This window comes from Anthonomus grandis, chromosome 3 (assembly GCF_022605725.1).
Source record: "Anthonomus grandis grandis chromosome 3, icAntGran1.3, whole genome shotgun sequence".
In the NCBI taxonomy this organism is placed as follows: Eukaryota; Metazoa; Arthropoda; class Insecta; order Coleoptera; family Curculionidae; genus Anthonomus; species Anthonomus grandis.
The window spans coordinates 15,164,000-15,183,603 of NC_065548.1; the positions used below are offsets into that span (position 1 = coordinate 15,164,000).

Consider the following 19,604-nt stretch of genomic DNA (forward strand, 5'->3'; position numbering starts at 1 on the left):
TAACACAAGGCACAGCACTGACCTGGTGGCTGTCTACTGTACTGTTACTGCTTACTACTACTGACTGCGAGGCCAGAATTTATATGATAAAACTGCATAACAAACTTCCCACAAAAATAAAAACTCTATCTATTAATTCGTTTAAAATAATTAACAACTAATGTTTTCTATTGTTTCGATGAATCCCTTGACAAAATAACTTTTTTTGAAAGTCATACTATTGGACTCTATTGTAGCTGCCTCTGTATGTCTCTCTTTTCTTCATAATGGACCTTATGCTTTGTTGTTGAAACTAAGTTTAAGAATTGTATCTGTTAACTACGTTATATACATACTACTACTATTGTTGTATACGTGTGTGCTTTTTATATTTTAATGAAATGTAACAATGTTTTATCTTATATTTTATGTACTTTTTATTTGACGTGCGTAAGTGCTCATTCAATTAAAATTAAGATGTTATTAGCATGCTATTAGCATATACTTAATATTAGGATTAGTTTTATTTAATAAGTTGGGCATATGCACTTGTCAGTTCGTTCCGTTCCGGTTTTTTTTATCTCAATACAGTCCGTATTACCTACTTATTTTTTTACTGTAATAAAAGATTTTTGAATTTTTAATAATAAAATTCATTAAAATATGTCTGTTTTCCAGATATTTCATAGTGTGAGTGTAGTTTATAAGATAAACCCAAATCTCTGTCTTTACAAATGGTTTGCGGAGTTTTTTTTTAGTTAAATTTTTGTTTTCCGTTCCAGTTTTTGTAAAAGTTTCTTTTTTTTCAGAGGCATAGTACTACAAGATTTAACGTTCGTTCACATCGGCAATCCCAATCTCTTAGCGAATAATTTTATCAATTTCGGCAAGAGGTGGCAACAGTTCAGTATTTTGGAAAATATGAAGAAATTTAAGATGGAGTAAGAACTATTATATTAATACTTGTATTACTATCACATTATTAAGGTCGGTCAACTTGAGTCAAATTTTTTATGCTGGTTATATTGGCGGGGAAAAAAGAAATTTATGGTAGTCAGGATCTTGAAATAGTTCTGATTCTAAATTTAATGTACAGGGTGTTTTAAAGTTCAAGTTTATTATTGGAATCTTGGAAAGAATTACAATGTTGGTTAAATTGGGTCAAACCTGCATAATTCAAGGCCAAATAAAATGCTATTGGACTATAATCAGTATTTCCTAACATGTATTTTTTATTATTTAATTTATTTAGTTTCTAAATTTAGATGTTTTGATGCTTGATTTTGAAATGTGGGGTTAAGATACGTAATCAAATCACTGTCTTGTTAATCAGAAATAACATTTATTCAACAACTTTGCTAGAACGTTATCACATAAAAGCCATTAGAAAATTGAAGCAAAAATTTAAAAGAATTCTGTTTTAATTTATTTTTCACAAATACTGTTTAGATTTTGCTGAAACAGGTTATATACTTTTTATTGTCAAAATAACCCATAACTCTTAAGAAACCAAAAGTTAATAATCGTCTCAGAGAACCGAAACTTTGAATTTGAAAACCATGTTGTTTGTTACCTTGTCAAAAGTCTTTTGAAATTACTGTAAAAAAAATATCCGGTTTTTTACGAATTACATTTCTTAATAATTACAAGAAAAAAGATCTATCAAGTTCCAAGAACGTTCCCCAATTTAACAAGACATATCTTTAATATACATCTGTTTTTGAAATCTTATTGGGAAAACTCTACAATAGATTGAAGTTATTTAAGTGACTGCCCTTGATTAATCATTTTAACATTTTATTAATGTCGTGCTCACTTTTAATTTATGTTTTCGCTAGTATAACCAGCTGAAAATTAGTTTTGCTGATTTGATCGACCTTTTAGTAACAAGTTTGAATATTTTGAAAGTCATAACCCTTCATGCTAACAACTTTTTTTCCAGAACATATGATTTCAAAAAGAACGAACGAATCATCCAGTTTTTCCAAAACTTCGACGACTATATTGGAGAAGATGCCATGTGGAAACTATCAGAAAAAATTAAACCAAGAGGTGGCAAAAAGGCATATTAAACTAAACAGTTTTGTTTCCTTAAAAAGTCGAGCGTGATAGCTTACTTGTTTTTAAAAAAGGCGGCAAGCTTCGAAACCGAACATGTTTTGGCAACTTGCAATTCATTTTTCCAATATATTTTTACCATCTCGTCAAGTGATTGAAGTACGGCCGAAATAGGCCGTCTGAGCAATATTGTTATCGATTTTGTGCAATTATTAAACTAGTTTAGATAAGCTAATGGTTTTACCTGTCATGTAAGTAGACTTCTTGTGTGAGACGAGGTTTGTGATTCGGTTGAATGAGAAAATTGGGAAGATAATGTCAAAAGTAAGAGAAGCAATTAAAATGTTTGACATATTTTATCATATTCCAACCATAATAAGCAGCCAATTTTTATTCCGTCTTTCACAGTTGTCTGTATATACTATTATATCTTCGTCACCTGTAAAGCATCGGGGTCTTAAGTGTTTTAAAATGCAACTTGCAATTTCTTCATTGACACGCTTGGCAACGTCCTCAGTCATCGTTACCTGACCATTTCCATAGTTGTGCACACCAATATTATTAGTAAGTCCAAGTCTTGTACAAATAAAATGCTTGACCCTCTCCATTGCTTGTTAGCAAATAATAGCGTGATGTTCCTTATTTGTTTTAATGACATTATTAAGTTCATCACACGTGGCGCCAGTACCTAATTTGGGTAAATTAAATCCAATATTAAACTTTGAGCAAAATATGCGTCTGTATTTGTCTTTTACCGGTTCTGTCTTCTTTTTTTGACACCAAGGCGGATGAAAATCTTTGTAAATAATCGAAATATTTATGTCATGGTCAAGATATACTTTTATCAGGATTCTTTTCACAGCTATAATGGCTCACATATTTTGGAACAGACTTTGGAATATTCGCTCCTCCGAAATTTTATTAGAACTGTTGTTATGTCTCCGCGTGTATCTGCTTTTGCTGTAGATCGTCCATCTGATATTTGGGCTGTATGTTGCGAACCCGCTTTTACAGAATTTTGCAGTTAATGCACTGCCAAAACTTTCTTCTTACATATTGGAATATCAACTCCATTTAGCTTAACTTTGTAAATAAAAGTTAATGTTCTTGAAGATTCTTGCCGCTTAATTTTTTTCTTATACGACCTCTTATTTGGAACAGATGTAATGGAACCAGATAAATATGTATTTCGTTTATCATAGGAACCTAATTCCCAAAATGGATGAAAAATTGACTCCTCTGCCTTGCAATTTGGTCCTACAGTTCTTTTGGCACGAACATGGGGCTTCTCTAAAGTTTTTGGTTCCTTTTGAAGATCCCCAGATTTCTTTTTATACGTGATTTGTATTTCCTGAGACAATTTTCGTTGGATTGTCTTCACCTAGGAGGGCCTGCTTTTTTGGACTTCTGATTATACTCCTTGATTGCCCACCTCCTCCTAAAACAAAAAAATTAATCCAATTAATTTTATGCAAAAAGGGCATAAGCCACTTACAGTTTAAAAATGCATTTTTTTCATTGAAAAGTATTATTTTTATTACATTTGGTTAATTTTATATTCATCAATAATATATAAGTCGTATGATAAATGAGAATGCGTAAATAAATGTATAAATACATAAATAATTTAAAACAAAAATCGATGCATAAATAAATGTATAAATATATTAATAAGCCACTACTAATATCAACTTACCGTTAAATCGCCTGGAGATTAATTCTCAGATAAACTAGTATTCGCCACATAATCCTTATCGATTAAAGAACCTGATTTGTATGCAGGAAGACTCCTCAGAATCACTAGAATTTTTTTAGCCGCCTCCTGGCCGCCATTTTTATGTCCTTTTGATGTTGGTCACTCTGAATATTTTACAGTGTTGCCAACAAAAATATATTAAATAAAGGTAATCAAGTTGACGACGCTGACGTTTGACATGTGATCTGTCATAAACCTAAATATAAAAACTCGTCACTCGTACAGTGTCGTGCACTTTCTTCAGTGATAAATAACGGAATCATATTATACATAATGTATATTATATAAAAATCGTAGTTCAAAAATTAACAAAGGTACCTTAATTTTAAAATGCCTTAAATTTATATCCTTAAAATATGACTTTGCACTTGCAGGATCATATTGTCCATGTTCTGGAAAGCTTTATTTTAAGGAGTATTCGTTAGGTCGCAAAACTAGTTGCCAGTAACTAGAAATTTTGAAACATCTATACCATTTGTCGTCGTCAGACTTTTGATTTAGTGGACTGTATTAGTTAGGTTTTTGAGATAGATTGAGATTTAATATGGATCTTCGTTTTTTCAATAAATGTTCGAACGCACATTAGTGATGCATAATGGCTTACCTTTCTTCGTTGAAGTCGGGCTTGGTAGCGCTACCAGTTCATCGTTCCTTCCATATCAGGCATTCACACTTTAGGTAAAGTTTAATTTAACTCGTTATTATAAGCTTAATTTAATTCGTTAAATAATTACTGCAGGAAACTCACCGGCTGTTAGCGGTTAGCTGTTTTACAAAACCTACTTGCAAGTGTGTGTAAATACTATTGCGCGTACTTCCTTCCAATTTTTGGCAATGCATTTGGCCTGCATTGCGCAAGGTCAGTAAGGTTACAAGCCTGCAAAACAATGTGCATATTTTCGCAGAAAAATGGATTTTAAATAAAATAGTTACTTATTAAAGAACCATCCTATGATTTCCCAACTTAAACATTCCGAAAAATAATTTAAAAAAATTAAAATATTCAATATTAATTAATCTTGGATTGATATCCAACACCATTTTTTCTATACTGACCATTCCAGTTGAACATTTACTTGTAGAGCTTCTCTTTCTACCTCTTTTAAATTACTAATTTCAGTTTTTCATTCACGCATCATCATTTACTAATTCTTTTTAGTTACATCATTTTATGTTATTTATTCACCATCTGATCATTTTCTTTGACATTGTTTTTAAACCATATTCCAAAAACATATGTGCCAGAGGTTAGAATTGTTGAAGTGGGTATAATAAAAAATTTTATTTCAAAAATTTAAATGAAGACCATCATTTTCATGGTATTAGGATTCGTTAGACACAAAAGTTTATGAGAACAATAAAACACATACTTTAAAGTGCATGCATCTTTCCCTGTAACTCAATTAAAACTTCGTAAATTTTACCGAGATTCTTAAACAAGTACAAGAAAAATATCAGAACTAATGCAGCTATCTTAAATTCTTAACTAAATGTAACTTTCTAGTTTTTATTTCGTTTTTGTAAACATGGCCTCCCAAAAATTTTGATTGCTTTGTTTCCCTATAATTGGCACCACTGAAATTTGTTACAATGACCAGCGCGAAAGGACACAATCACGCAAAATGGCGGCCACCTAGTAGTGGTCATTTATTTTTCAATGGATTGGCAGTCCAGATATATTTATTAAGTTCGTGCCTTCTTGCTACAAAAATTGGTCGCTTGGCAAATTTTGTAAACGAGACACTTTTACACAGCGGCGCCATCTCTTATCAAATAGTCAAAGGTTGAGTTTTATAGTGTGGGGACGCGATATGGGAACCTGAATTGACTAAAAGTGTGCTTATGTGTGGCTTATGTACCTTGTTGCCCCGAACGATTTAATTAATGCTTATATTTGAGTTTCCGATTATTAAAGGGTAAGAAATTTTTAAAACATAAACATTTATTATTATTATTACACTTTTTAAACATTTTCTACATTATTGCTTAACGTCTTAAATTGCCGTTCATTCATTACTTATAATATTGCTGCCCTATTACTTTGGACATTATCTTCGATAAGCGTGGGTAAAATACAGATTTAATTTTCCATTAAATTAAGGCTTGGCGCTTGGTTAAAGTTTGATCAATTCAATATCAGACACACATATCTGTATTTTGCCCAAAAAATAGGCATTTTGTAACAAGACTGATAAAATTGATGTTTACTATATAGTGTGTGTAATTTAAAATAAATCGCCCATGTGTAACCAGTAGAATTACAATAAGAATTACATAAAATAAAAATCACATACCCAACAATAGAGAGCCGTAAGGGTATCGAGTGAAAAACTGGCCTAAATTATTATAAAACGCATTGAAATCTGACACTTTAGCTACAATTATATATGATATATTAAATGTTAATTTTAATAAGCAATAGCTTAAGAAATATTAATAATATTTGTTGCGATTGTAACAAAAGTGTCAATACATAAACATCAAACCAAGCATTAAAAAGTATTTTTGGAATTTGTTTTAAACCTTACCATATTAAATGTTAATGTATAGGTTTACTATAAAATTGTCTTTCAACTATTCTTAATCTAATTTTAAATTCTATTAAGAATAATATTATTAGGTTTACTGGTGAGTTGAAATTTAAAATAAAAATCCCAATAATTGTTAAGTACAATGGGTCAAATCAGTTGAGCAGGATACTACAGTCGTAATGCTAAACTTAAAAAAAAAACAATATGAAGGATGATTCGAAATTGGCGTAAAATTAGGTCGTAATTTAAGGTACCCCAGAAAAATAGTTAAATCGTGTTTCTTTTCATGGCGTGCATAACAAAATTCAGATCCTACATAAGGAACACCTTGTTGCCAGTTATAAAAAATAACGTTCAATTTATTTCATTTATTTTTGGAGCGTTATGTTAATTTTCTTGTCATTTCAACATTTTTTTATGAAGTATACAAAAAAAAATTGCAAAAATCGTATTTTTTTTGAAAACTAATTTTTTTAGAAAAAAAAGGTGACTCCATTTGGAACCAGCGGGTAAAAAATGAAATACATACATACGTATGTAAGAATTTAAATTATTTCAGTTAATCTGTGGAATGTAATAAAAATATTTTCATCTTTTGACAAACATAGATGCATTTTGCATTCTATGCAAGAGATTGGTGTGTACGATTTGAGATATTTTCTGCATCTTTGATTTGATTCTATGTATTTTGTTCAGTGAGAAAATCCATCAAATCTTACATTATCTATTGGTCTTAATAAGTGACATCAATTTTTATTCGGTACAAGGATATGAGTATATCCTTCAAATTATGACCGTCCATATATTTGGACAGCATACGGTTAAAACACATCAATCAACTTTTTCTCCGTTGAGGACCATCTCTTTATATTTTGTAAAGGCTGCAGTCCTATAAAAGTCACTATTTTATATGTGCACTGCTTTATTGTCAAACCATTTGACACTAATGATATTCTCACTCTCATTAGTGCAAAAATCAAACGAGCTCCTACCCTCTCTTTTCAATACTGAGTAACTTTTCAATTGATATCCAGGCAGTCTTGCAATTCTTACAATTCCAAGCAAATGTTCCCAAGTTTTTAAGTTCACACAACAATTTATAGGATATGAAGCAATTATCTGTAAAAACTTTATTTTAATGTTTTAGGTAATGTTTCCTTTACGGTGCCTTTTCCCCACTAATTCCAGCTCTTGCAAGTATTTTCATTTCCCCTTTATTAAATTTTAGAACATTTATTAGAGGGCGAACTTTGAAAAGTTCACCATAGTCTTGATGATCATGAGTCAGCAAATTTGTGTTGTCATTAAGATGTATTAAATACAACTCAAATTTTGAGTTCTCAGTTTATCAAATCTATTTTTTGCACATCAGCAATAGGTGAATATCGAATCCAATACATACGGTAACTGGGCATCTTAACTATTCCTACATCTTATCTGGAATACCAGATAAGATTGTTGTTTATTCCTAGATATTGAGAGATACAACATATTCCAGTTTGTTGTGTTGAATACAAATTTGTTTGATATGCTGGATTAAATTGTCATCAAAAAATAACTTGAAATATGAAATTATTTTCCTTGTTATTCGTGAATAATATATTGCATTCAAAATTTATGAAAGAAAAGTTTTGTTTTGTTCATTTTGAAAAAAAATCGTACAGTAAATGGGGGATTTTGGTTTCTACACATAAAAAGGGGTAACACGTATTCAGAGTGAAAGGCTTCTTCCACTTGCTGTTCGCTTCGATCAGAATTTTCGTCACTTACCTCTAAATTTGAATTACATAATACGGACTCTCCTCTAGGAGGTTCTGCAGGATCAGAATCATGTTCCGGCTATAAGCGAAGGAACGTTCCTTCATCAAAATCGTCTTCACCAATGTTGCTTACATCTTTAATATCCGACAATATACCAACAACAATAAAAGTTTTTTTTTCTCTTCTTGTCCACATCGACCTACGTTTGGCATCTGGAATTAAAAATTCAATAAAAATGTATAGAGGGAAGTTTCCTAATATGGAGTACTTTTTTTAAAAACACTGTTATAAAAAAATTAAGTTAATTTTAAACACTACTTCCATATTTTACGATTCATTTTACACTGTTTAAGGATTTGATAAAAGGAAAGATGTTAAAAATTAAATGCAGAAGAAAACATGCAACATTAAAAAAAAAGTTGCACCACCCCATATTAGGAGCCATGGTATCCTAATATGGGGTACACCAAGTTCGTAATATGGGGTACCCAATTTAATATGTAGAAACTAAAAATAACCGAAGTATGTTTGTTTTTTTTTGTATAAAAGTATTATTTATTAAAAAAAACTAAAAAAATAATACGTATTATTTGTTAAAGTAAATACCTAAAAGTTACATGCAACCAAAAAGACAAAACAAATCTATTTTGTAACGCAAAAGTCACAAATATAGTGGCTTCTTTCACAACCAGCACACTCAACGTGAGCCCACTTGAAGCAGCCTTGGCACTTCACCCATTCCTCGCCTCTGACATCTTCAGAAAATTGACTTTCGCAAAACATACAAATAGCATCTTCCTCAAAGTTTTCTACCTCGTCATCTGAATGAGCCTGAAGAAGAAGAACAGCAGGATACTGATTTCCCATTTTTTTCATTTTTGTTTAGCCACTGATAATTTTTTTTTCTGTTGAAAAGGTTTAATTTTTTCTGTTGGTTTGGTTTTAAATAACTAAGTAATTAGTATAACCAGAAAATTTTCTTTTTTACATGCTGCCTTCCAATTCTTCTTTGTAGGGCGTGCTAGTTATGACCGCAGCTTTACCACTTCTTGTACTCTTTTGTTTAATAATATCTTTAGAAGTAGTTGGAACAGGCATTAAATTTGCAGGAGTAACCTGTTTCAAAGCAGTAATCTGTCTCTCTAGGGTAATCCGTCTCTCAGGGCTTTTTTCTTTTGGCTCGTTGTTATCTAATTCATCCTCTATTGTTTCTATTTCTATATTTTCTTCCTGAACTATTTCTGCTTCTACTAGTTCTTCACCAGACATATCCTGCACTTCTGCCACAAAGTCATTTTCTTTAAATATGTTTCTGTCAGGAGGGAACATTCCAGTTTTTCTAAAGCCGTTGATGGCCGTGTCCATGGTGGCCGCTTTTATGTAGGCTTTCCCAAGCAGTTCTCCTATCTGATAGCCTGTTACTACACGTCCGGGATTCAACCTTAGCCAGTTTGTAATTTCCTGTGTATAGTACGTTTTAAACGGAGACATAAAAGCAACGTCCAATGGTTGCATCCGATGAGTTGAATGTAGTGGAAGGCATATTATGTGAACATAATTTTCTCGCGCCACAGTTATGACCTCCAAATTTTTTGTGTGGGAATAATGGCCGTCAAGTATTAAAACCACTGGATCATCAGAGCTAGGCTTTGTCAGATTAATAAAATGGCGAAACCATTCCACAAATATTTCTTGTTGGATCCAGCCAGATATATGGCACGCATATTTTGATCCTGTGCCATTTATAAGCTCCATTTTCATGTTTTTTCGTGGGAAAATTATAAAGGGCGCTATGTATACTCCTGTTGCACTAAAACACATAACTGTGGTTAACAAAGACCCACGCTCAGCGGAGGTAATAACACCGATTTGTTTTTTTCCTTTTTTTCCCACGACTTTAACGTGCTTGTGTGAGGCCAGTTTCATCGCGGTTAAAAATTCTGGCTGGATTATGATTTATTTTTTCAAGAAGTGGCTCATACAAATCAAAAAATGCTGCAACATTTTCTCTAGTGAAGGATTTAATTCGTCCATATGATATTCCTTAAGGAGTTCGTAATGATAATTCTTTGTGCCTTGACAGAAAGCTGGCAAACCATTTCTTCCCAGCAGATTCTTTGGCTACGCTAAATGGATTTTTTATATTATTAGCTTTGCATAAGCTATATGCCAACCTGCACACATCTTTTTGTGTAATACGAAAAAAATTCCTTTCCATTTCTAAGCAGTGCTTTGCGAGCAGCGATTCCATTTCTTGTGAAAAGACAATTTTGCGTCCCAGAGAAGAATTCACAATATCTTCAGGATTGCCTTCCATTTACCATTTACGTACCTTTCCAAGGTTGTTTGGGGCACATCGTGGGTTTTCGCACTCTTTTTGTAACCCATCTGACCTTGTCTGACAGCTAAAATTCCTGAAATCATATGCTGCTTGCCCCAAACTTTCCTTTTTTTAATAATTTCAATTAGTATTAATCAAAAAGTAAATAATTATCTCCTAATATGGGGTACCCCAAATTAGGAATGGATAGGTACCCCATATTAGGAGCAAATTAGATTTTTGGAAGGGACGACTTTTTACAAACATTAAGATGTTTTTTTAAAAATCATATTCATTTTCATAAACTACGCAAAATGTAATAAAGAATAGTATTATTAAAAGTTTTAAAACTTACCTTTAAGTCGCTTAAAATATCCAAATCTACAACAGGCAAAAAAACTTTTTTCAAACATACTTATTTTAACCTTAAACGTCAAAACAAACTACGTCTTTGCTTCAAGAAGGGAATAAGCGCTTCTGGCGCATCTTCGTGGTTGTTACGTAATGCAGATAATAGCTGTCGCAACCAGTTCTAGCTCAAAATTGAACTACCCCATATTAGGCGACTTTCCTCTATACCTATTTTAATAATATTTCATATATTCTAAGATTGCAGTTAATAAATATCCAGGGACGCCGAAGTAAGTAAAGTAACTTTATACCCACGGGTGCCATTTGGAATCATAACTTTATAAGATCATATTGTCACCAATTTAAGTATGATTTCAGCAAAAACATAAATTTATATAACATTTGATCTAATAATATTATTTACATTTATTAAAAGTCCATAACACAAAAACCTACCTTCATTTCATTTACAGAAAATCGACGATTTTACACTCAGCACTGTAAACATGGAAATCTAACCTAAAAATCCAAATGTCACTTGATATTTCGCGAACTGGCATACGTATCGCCATCTGTAATATATTAATTGATTTATCTCAGTTAGTTCTAAACTTGGACGTGTTCACAACTTTGTTGACAAACGGTGCTAGTATTAGTTAGTGCTTGTTAATCTATAATTCAATATGATGATTGAAATATATTAAGCACAATTATTAGAACATTTAATTCAGATCTGAAAAAATTATGAATAAAAGTTTTATTAATAATTAACGAAACATCAAATAAACGGATATTAACTTATACCATTAAAATATTTTCAAGTGTTTTTGAAACCTGCTTGAATATCCATTATTAAGGAACATGGTTTATAAAATGCATTGGTTGTCTTTTGAATCTACTACGGCTTATATTTTTTCCGAATATTCTAGTTAATCCATAAAAGGTTTCAGTAATAATATTGCCGTATTTATTTATAACACCAGGATACAAATTTATTTATTCATTCAAGATCCAGATTTTGAATTGAATGGGGAAAAAGAAAAGAAGGTAAACACAGACAACTACAATAAATTTATGAAAAAGCGTGGTCTTTCTTCCAGCCTAAAAGTAAATATTTCTCAAAAAAAAAGTTTTTATACTTACCTTGCCCTTGCCCACCTAGAATAGCAAAAACTATTCTATAGAAAATCTAATACTAATTCATAGAACATATGAATTGGAGAAAAAAAAGACAAAATGAATATTCGGGCACTCAAAATTTAACTTCATAAAATAAGTCATTTATATTATCTTATTAGGTTAATAAAGAAAAGAATGGTTTAGCTGATTTTTCTGAGGGTGGAGAGATTTTACGCTACGTTATAAATCATACTAAAATTAAAAGGTTCATATAAACCCTCCTTAACTGTTATAAACGATTTAAATATCAACTCATCAAATAAACCAACTAGTAGTATCAGTATTTTAGGGAAAAAATAAGAAAACAACCAAGTCTTATAAGGTAACACGTCGCTTAAAAATTCGCTTCTAGTCATTCAAAAACTACGAAATACGCTGATATTATTCTTATGTAAACGTAAGTAAAAAATATATATATTTAATTTTGAGATAATTTACATTAGGTGAAAATATTGTTTAAATAGATCTATCTTTTTAAATCTCTTTTAAAATTTTAAAACTTGTATATAAACTTGAACTAAATAATGTACCAAATTAATTTGAAATTTAAATAGTTTGGTACAACACATTAATGTTTCACAATAAATAATTTTAAAATTCGTCTTAAATTTAGTGGTCTTGATTGTAGAATATAATTAGAAACATAGAACAGTTATATAGATGGCCAAATGATTTTGGTGAACTAATTAGTTGCACAAGTAAAATTTAATATGTATTTTTTTCATCCAGAAACATTTCGAAATCTATTAGTTGTAAATTGTTTATAGATATCCAATAAGTTTATTTTATGTTACCCTGTCAAAGTATTATAATGTCGTTTACGTTTCGTAAAAAATATTCGATTAACTTTAAAGTTAACTATTATAGAGGCCTAACTAAATTGTAAGCTTTAAGTTTTAGACTATAATAAATGAAAAAATCTGCATTGTTGCTCTTATGATTATACAATAACGTAGGTTGAGATTAGCGAGCTCTTGGTTGGTAAACGGTTTTTCTTAAGCAACATTTTACAGTTATTTTTTGGAAACTAATGCTTTTCCAGAAACTAGATATCTAAGGACAAAGAAAAGTAATTCTACTTGAAAATAATTTAAAAAAATGTCTCTACACATTATATTATTTTCTTAATTAAATTTTTAGTCTCAAATAAATATTTTTTTCTCTATAGTGTTACTGGAACAGTTTTCATAATAACAGTATATTTGTTACAATACAAGCGATAAGTCAATATCATTTTTTACAGCAGGCGGTTAATTATTTTCTTTTTTAATCTTTTACATGGAATTTTAAATATTTATGTTCTATATATTTGGTATAACGTCTGAACATATGTCCCAATATTTTCTTAGCACGCAAAAATTAATATATGCATATTACTCGCATAAGACAACATGCTGTTTTTAACGACTAGAAATAGGTCCATTTAAAGGTAGCAGGAAGTGATGAGAGTTAAAAGCGGGTTATAAATTGTTGTGTGGGTTATGATATGCTTAATATTATAACGTGTTTGCATTCAGTAACCAGTAACATGGACAACATTATTTAAAATACCGTTCTCCTCTAAGCAGAGAGCGAAAAATTCATATTCTCATTTCAATATTCAATCATCCTCAATTCATATATTCATTCATTCATTCAGAGTTATAAGCATTTTGTAGTTCCGATTAAGTTTTTTGTGAAACTAAGTTTTCAACGAGTCGAAATATATATCTCATTTCTTATTCCGAGAAGGTCATCAAGTTTCGTTTTTGATTCAATGATAATAAATATTATATGGTTATAGTACGACGCCTAAATTTACGTACAAGGTATTCACAAAAGTACTGCCAAACTGCAGGGATTATAACTATAAACCTCGTAAGAATGTAGGGGAGACCGGTGTTAATTGTAACAAAATATGCTTTTTTATTTTTCGTTGGTTAATCTTGCGCTCTAAAAAACTAAATTTATTTTGCTAAGGATATGTTCTACGTTCGATAAAAGTTGTCGGAATTTAAACTCATAAAATTTATACTAAAATAAAACTATACCACTTTTTAGGAGGCTATGACAACTGTTACAATTGGCACCTATCTGGTGTCAATAGTAACAACCATCTATACCGACGCAAAAAGTAAAGAAGAGGTTATAATGAAATACTTCACCTTAAAATAAGTTTATTTTTTACGTAAAATAGGAAATACAAAAATATTAATCTTATAATTCATCATCAGAATTACAGTTTACGCAAACATAAAACGGGTTTTTATCTGTGCAGGTTACATGCGCCCATTCTCTCCAAGTTCTACATTGTATCCATTCTTCTGAGCTTAAGGAATATGATCCAGAACACAATAAACAGAAAGTGTCATCATTAGAGGAATCTGAAGAGTAATTTTCCACCGGTTTTTTCTTAACTGTTTTATTCACTTTCTTGCTCTTATTTTTTTTTGTTTTGGTGGTGTCATCTTTGCCAATTTGCCGTTTTACTGAAACTTTCTTCTTTAAAGTTTGTTCTTCAATAGAGTTTTTTTCTGGTGTGTCAGTCAGTATAGCAGTTTTTCTTTTCATTCGACTCCCTTTTTTCGCTTTAGTCACCGTTTCACCATCAGTTACCTACCACCTTCAGTTACCGTTGATTGTAGAAAGTCTGAATCTTGAAAAATTCCACGGTTAAAGGAATAAATGCCGGTGCAAGAAAATCCTGATAAAATATTTGTTGGTGTAGTGGCTAAAGGTAAAGATGATTTAACAATTGATGGTAAATCATATATTGTCATACGCTTTCCTGGATTGTTCTTCATCCATTGATCGACGTAGTTGTTGAAATACTTTTTAAAAGGACCATATACACCACGATCCAGTGGTTGGAGACGGTGGGAAGTGTGTGGTAAAAAAGACAACAATGTTATGAAATTTGCTCTGCAATAATCTATTAATGAAATGGATACATGTGAAGAGTGATTGTCTAATTAAACCAAAACTTTATTAGTCAGGTCCGTCTCTAATAAAATGAACCTTGAAATGCAACCGGGGAAACACAAACATTGGCGGAATTGCGTTACCAACAGCGTTTACAGCCGCACACAGCGTAACAAGTGTTCCACGCTCCTGACTTGCTACTGATCCTACTTGCTTGGTTCCTTTTTTTTTGCAATGACCTTGGTTGGCTTTTGCACCGTGGACACACCAGTCTCGTCAATATTGTAAATATTTTGTGGCTCAAAATTGTGTCTTTCCAAGACAGTTGCCAACTTATCAAAAAAGTTGGAGACATTTTCTTTGTTGAAATTCATGGCTCGCGCAAGACTTGTTGCTTGGGGTGTGCAAAGTGTTAAATGAGGATTTCTTCTCAGGAAAGCTACAAGCCAATCTTCACTAGCCTGTTCTACTTCATTCCATTTTTGAGGATAGTTAAGCCTATTGGCAGATGCAAACTGAAAGGTTAGTTTACGAAGATCCCGTGTAGTGAGGCCAAAGTACAAATCAACAGTTTTTTCACAGTATTTGACTAGCTGTGACTCTGGCTCAACAGTAAATACCCTGTTGTAAGGATTGTACCCCACGTTAGGCTGTAAATTATTACGTAGAGCATTTACAAAGCGATTTAATGAAACATGGCACATTCCATAACTTTTAGCCACTTTTCTAACAGACTGCTCATTATCAATAACCTTTCTTGCTGCTTCTTCATAAATAACTTTAGGTATCAGTCCCCTGTCGGTCTTTCTTGGGTCACGGTTTCACCATTTTTTATGACTATAAAGAAAAAAATATTTTTTAAAGAAATCGTTAAATATTCTAAAAGAGACTTGATAATTATTTGTTGTCGTATTGGCTTATAACAATAAGACAACAAATAATTTCGCCAAACAAGGAGTCAACAGATAAATAAATAAAATCGGCATAAAGTTAAAAAACAAATTTGATTTTAACACGTACTACGGTGTCAACTGTAACAAGTTACAAATTGTAACATGTCACAATTGACACCGTAGTACGTGTTACAATCGACACCTAATACCCTTCAAAAGTAAAGTGTACATTTCTGTTTACTTAAGAAAAAACAGCCAACTGCTATCCACTAAAAAATAAAGCAAAAGCTGTATCAAATCCTACCCTTACCTTAAAATATTGTCAATCTTAACACTTTGGGATTCACAAACAAAAATGTGACGACACGTTTATTTACTTTTTCGGCAGTTTATTAAAATTTGCCTACAGAACGAACGGCACGCACGAAAGATATATTCAAACGAATTACGGGTCAGCAGAACCGCATTTTGCTTTGGCCCATACGCGTGTTTCCATAAAATTGAAAAAAATGGCGCTGTTGTCGGTCGTGTTACTTTCGACACCTGTTACAATCGACACCGGTCTCCCCTACTTACACCATTTTTTAAACGTAAAATATGGTTTCTCGCCCATTTTTACTTTAAAGTGCATTCTATTTTAATAGAAGTTGCTCAATACTTCTGAGTTTTGGAGACTTGTATTCCATGTGCTCTAAAAAGCTAATTATTTAATTAATAAATTTTTCTGCCTCTTGATTTCCCCAATAAAAATTACAAAAGAAAAAAATGAGAATTTGAATTTCCTTTCAGTGATAGTTTGAGGAACTGTTACTACTTTATTTAGGTGCTAAAAGTAGTTATAAATAATTATAATTTAAAAGAAGTTTTTGCCTGTAATAATCCATTTCTGAAATAAATTATTACGTAAAAATGGGATAGAAGTCATTTTACGTTTAATAAATGTTATGTGAAAAAAAAATCTGACTAAACTATTACGGAAAAAGTATGTACAATAGCTGGTATCCCTTCACGATCTAAGGAAGCTATTAAATATGAAACTTTTTAATAAATTGCTTAACTTTTAACAAACGCTAAACTTTGGCAGCGCTTTTATTCCCCATCCCATATTTTGGTATAATTACTGATTTTTTCAAAATTAAAACATAAAAAAGATAATCAGGAAAGCAAGACATTCTTGTAAATATTTATCTAAAATCCGTAGAGCTCCTAGCAAATATAATTATTCAATACGTCATATAAATTTATCCTTTTAAGGCAATGTTTATAACCTAAAACAAAAAAAAGCATTAGTTTTCAAAATAATATTTAAACACGGTGCCATAATCTCCATTTTAGTCTACGTCAAAGAGTGTGCTGATTTTGATATAAGATAGTGTTCAGCAGAGTGCACAAGCGTAAAATAAATAAAAATTTAATTATAGATACTGTGGTTATTATTCTTTTTTTATTTCATTGTGTACGAGATATTTTGTTTATTTTAAGCTCACATCATAATTGTCTGTATCACAAACATAACGTTGTTGTAAGGGTTGTATATAAAAAGTATTTATGTATATTTAATTATTTATTTTTTAGTAGCGTCTGTTTTTTACACACGATACTGATCTAATACTTTGTTGTACGTTTGTACCTTTTTGTTATTTCTCACTTTCGTTACGTATAGATTTGTCTTCGTTTTAAAATTGTAATTTATTAGTGCTTTATTATTTTATGTTGTAGCGTGATAATAATACAATCGAAGTAAACACACATTATTTTTATTTTATTTTTACCCCAATAGAAATGAATTTGGTGAACTATCAGTAAGATAGTATGTAGGTAAATAAGTTTGAATCGGTATTTATAAAAATAAAAACATATAAGAAACTTTTTTTTTCGAGTTTGGGATATTTTCATGGTGTGCGTTTGAATTTTTAATTAAAAAATTTCCTGTCATTTCTATTCCTTCCATTTTTTTTGTTCTATCTACTGTTCAAATTTAAAATATAAACAATTTTGTCATCAGTCATTTACGAACTAATTTTAATCATATTTTTAAGGGCTAAACATAACACAGAAGCTGCACCTGACGAATTCTAAAACTTACCGAATGTATCGTCTATTGTTAATTATTTATTAAAGTATTACTTGACTGTCAACATAATTAGAGTGGATATTTACGAAAATGGTTTTTATTTCTTTATGCTAACACGGACTGTGGTAAATCGTTTTGTTTTTGCATGAACGCTCATAATGAATATAGAAATTTTAATTTTGTATTGGAAAATAAGTTTTTCATGAAGTCGTTTTTGTCGGAATTAGACTTTTTTTCATTGACTGTACTTTACATTTAAAAGCAGTATTCCCAGTCATGAGCCCTAAGCAGACAATAGTAAAAGACGAAACGTGGTTTCCGTGTGGTTCTGATATTTCGTTCGATTTTTTATTGAGATGTTGATTTTGACAGGTGCCGAAAACTCTTTAACATGCATTGTCAGGCCGGATTTACAAAAAATGCCGCCCTGGGCACTGTGAAAAGTGCCGCCCTTTTTTTTGAGGTGATTTTAGCTTGGGGTATGGTAGGTAAAATCGTATGCTGAGGTTTGTTATTTGTTGCTGGTCAACTGATTTATTTTGTACATTTACGTTTATATCACAGATGTACATATTATTGTGTTTTCTGCAAAACAGAAATAGCAAAATAAACAGTAAAAAGTGACAAGATTATATTTGTGGCCTGTGAACTGTGCCTTATCAATAACGATCTAGAAGTAGCAAATTCTATTCAGATAAAAATACTTGTATGTAAATAAACTTATATTTTATCGTTCGATCTATCTCTTGCTGTATACGATCTGTAATAAGCTGAATGGATAATTTTTTTATTCTATCTTTTTTTTTACACTTTTAAGAGTCAAACGTTCCTTTTTTAATCTAAGGTAACTTTAAGAAAAAACTAACATAACTTTTTAAGAACTTGAAAGAAGAACTCACAAATCTGTAACACTACTTAGGTATATTAATAACGTGCCGGACTACTGTAGTTGAAGGAAAACTCTGTATCTGACCTTGATGATAATACAACATCCTAGCTTTTCATTCTTTTTTTTTTAAGGTCTTTATATATGTTTTATTGTCCTAACGAGTGTGGTTGCTAGATCAATTTGAATATTGGATTGCATATTATCTAAAACTATCATACTAAAATACTAGTAAAATCCCTATTTTAGAAATTAATTTGTATCCAATTAAATATAATTTGCTTTCGTCTTTTTTTTTTATCAGGAAGGGAGATTAAGAGGTTAAAAAAAATATAAAATAACAGGAGAAAAATACTTTTTATTAAGAACTGAAAGATGTAAAATGTTCTGTCATTTAATACAATTGCAAAATGGAGACGGATTTTTAATTACAGACTTGTTTGATCATTTAGACTTTGTAGACAATGAAAATATTATTAACTGTTTCGAAAAACGATTTGACAGCTATAGAAATCTAAAGATGTATATGCGCGTGTCGTTTTCATCGAAAGACGCGTCTTTTTTTTATGTATGCATGAACTTTTCAATAGATAATTTATACTATATTCAAAAAAGTTCATTATTTACTTATCAATATGGATTTTCATTCAGAAGCAAAAATAGATATTTGGGTCAAAAAATGTCAAAAAGATGTTGCCAGTTGTTAGTTTACGTTTTAAAGTATTTATCAGGCCTTCGATTTACTTCATTAAAGCAAATTTTACTCTTAATATTTGACATGTATAACCATTGAAAATATTTTCTTTTCTTTCTTATGATTTGCCGCCCCTCAAAATTCTGTCGCCCTGACTGCCCCTAGTATAAATCCAGGATTGTGCATTGTCTTATATTGCTTATCAATCAAGATAAGACAAT

The 19,604-nt window shown here is 31.0% G+C and overlaps 2 protein-coding genes across 7 annotated transcripts in view; one reads left to right on the top strand and one right to left on the bottom strand.

The window, feature by feature from the left end:
- Positions 1–17,480, top strand: part of LOC126734349 (guanine nucleotide-releasing factor 2) — a 103,060-nt gene extending 85,580 nt beyond the window's left edge. For all 6 annotated transcript variants that reach the window (XM_050437935.1, XM_050437934.1, XM_050437932.1 and 3 more), the window contains 2 exons: positions 789–920; positions 1,922–17,480. In XM_050437935.1, the coding sequence (XP_050293892.1) occupies positions 789–920; positions 1,922–2,051 (262 nt within the window). In that variant the 3' untranslated portion in view covers positions 2,052–17,480. The remainder of the gene's footprint in view (positions 1–788; positions 921–1,921) is intronic.
- Positions 9,070–10,011, bottom strand: LOC126734264 (uncharacterized). The gene has a single exon (XM_050437806.1). The coding sequence runs from the start codon at positions 10,009–10,011 to the stop codon at positions 9,070–9,072; it is 942 nt and encodes a 313-aa protein (XP_050293763.1).
- Positions 17,481–19,604: the final 2,124 nt, after the last annotated feature.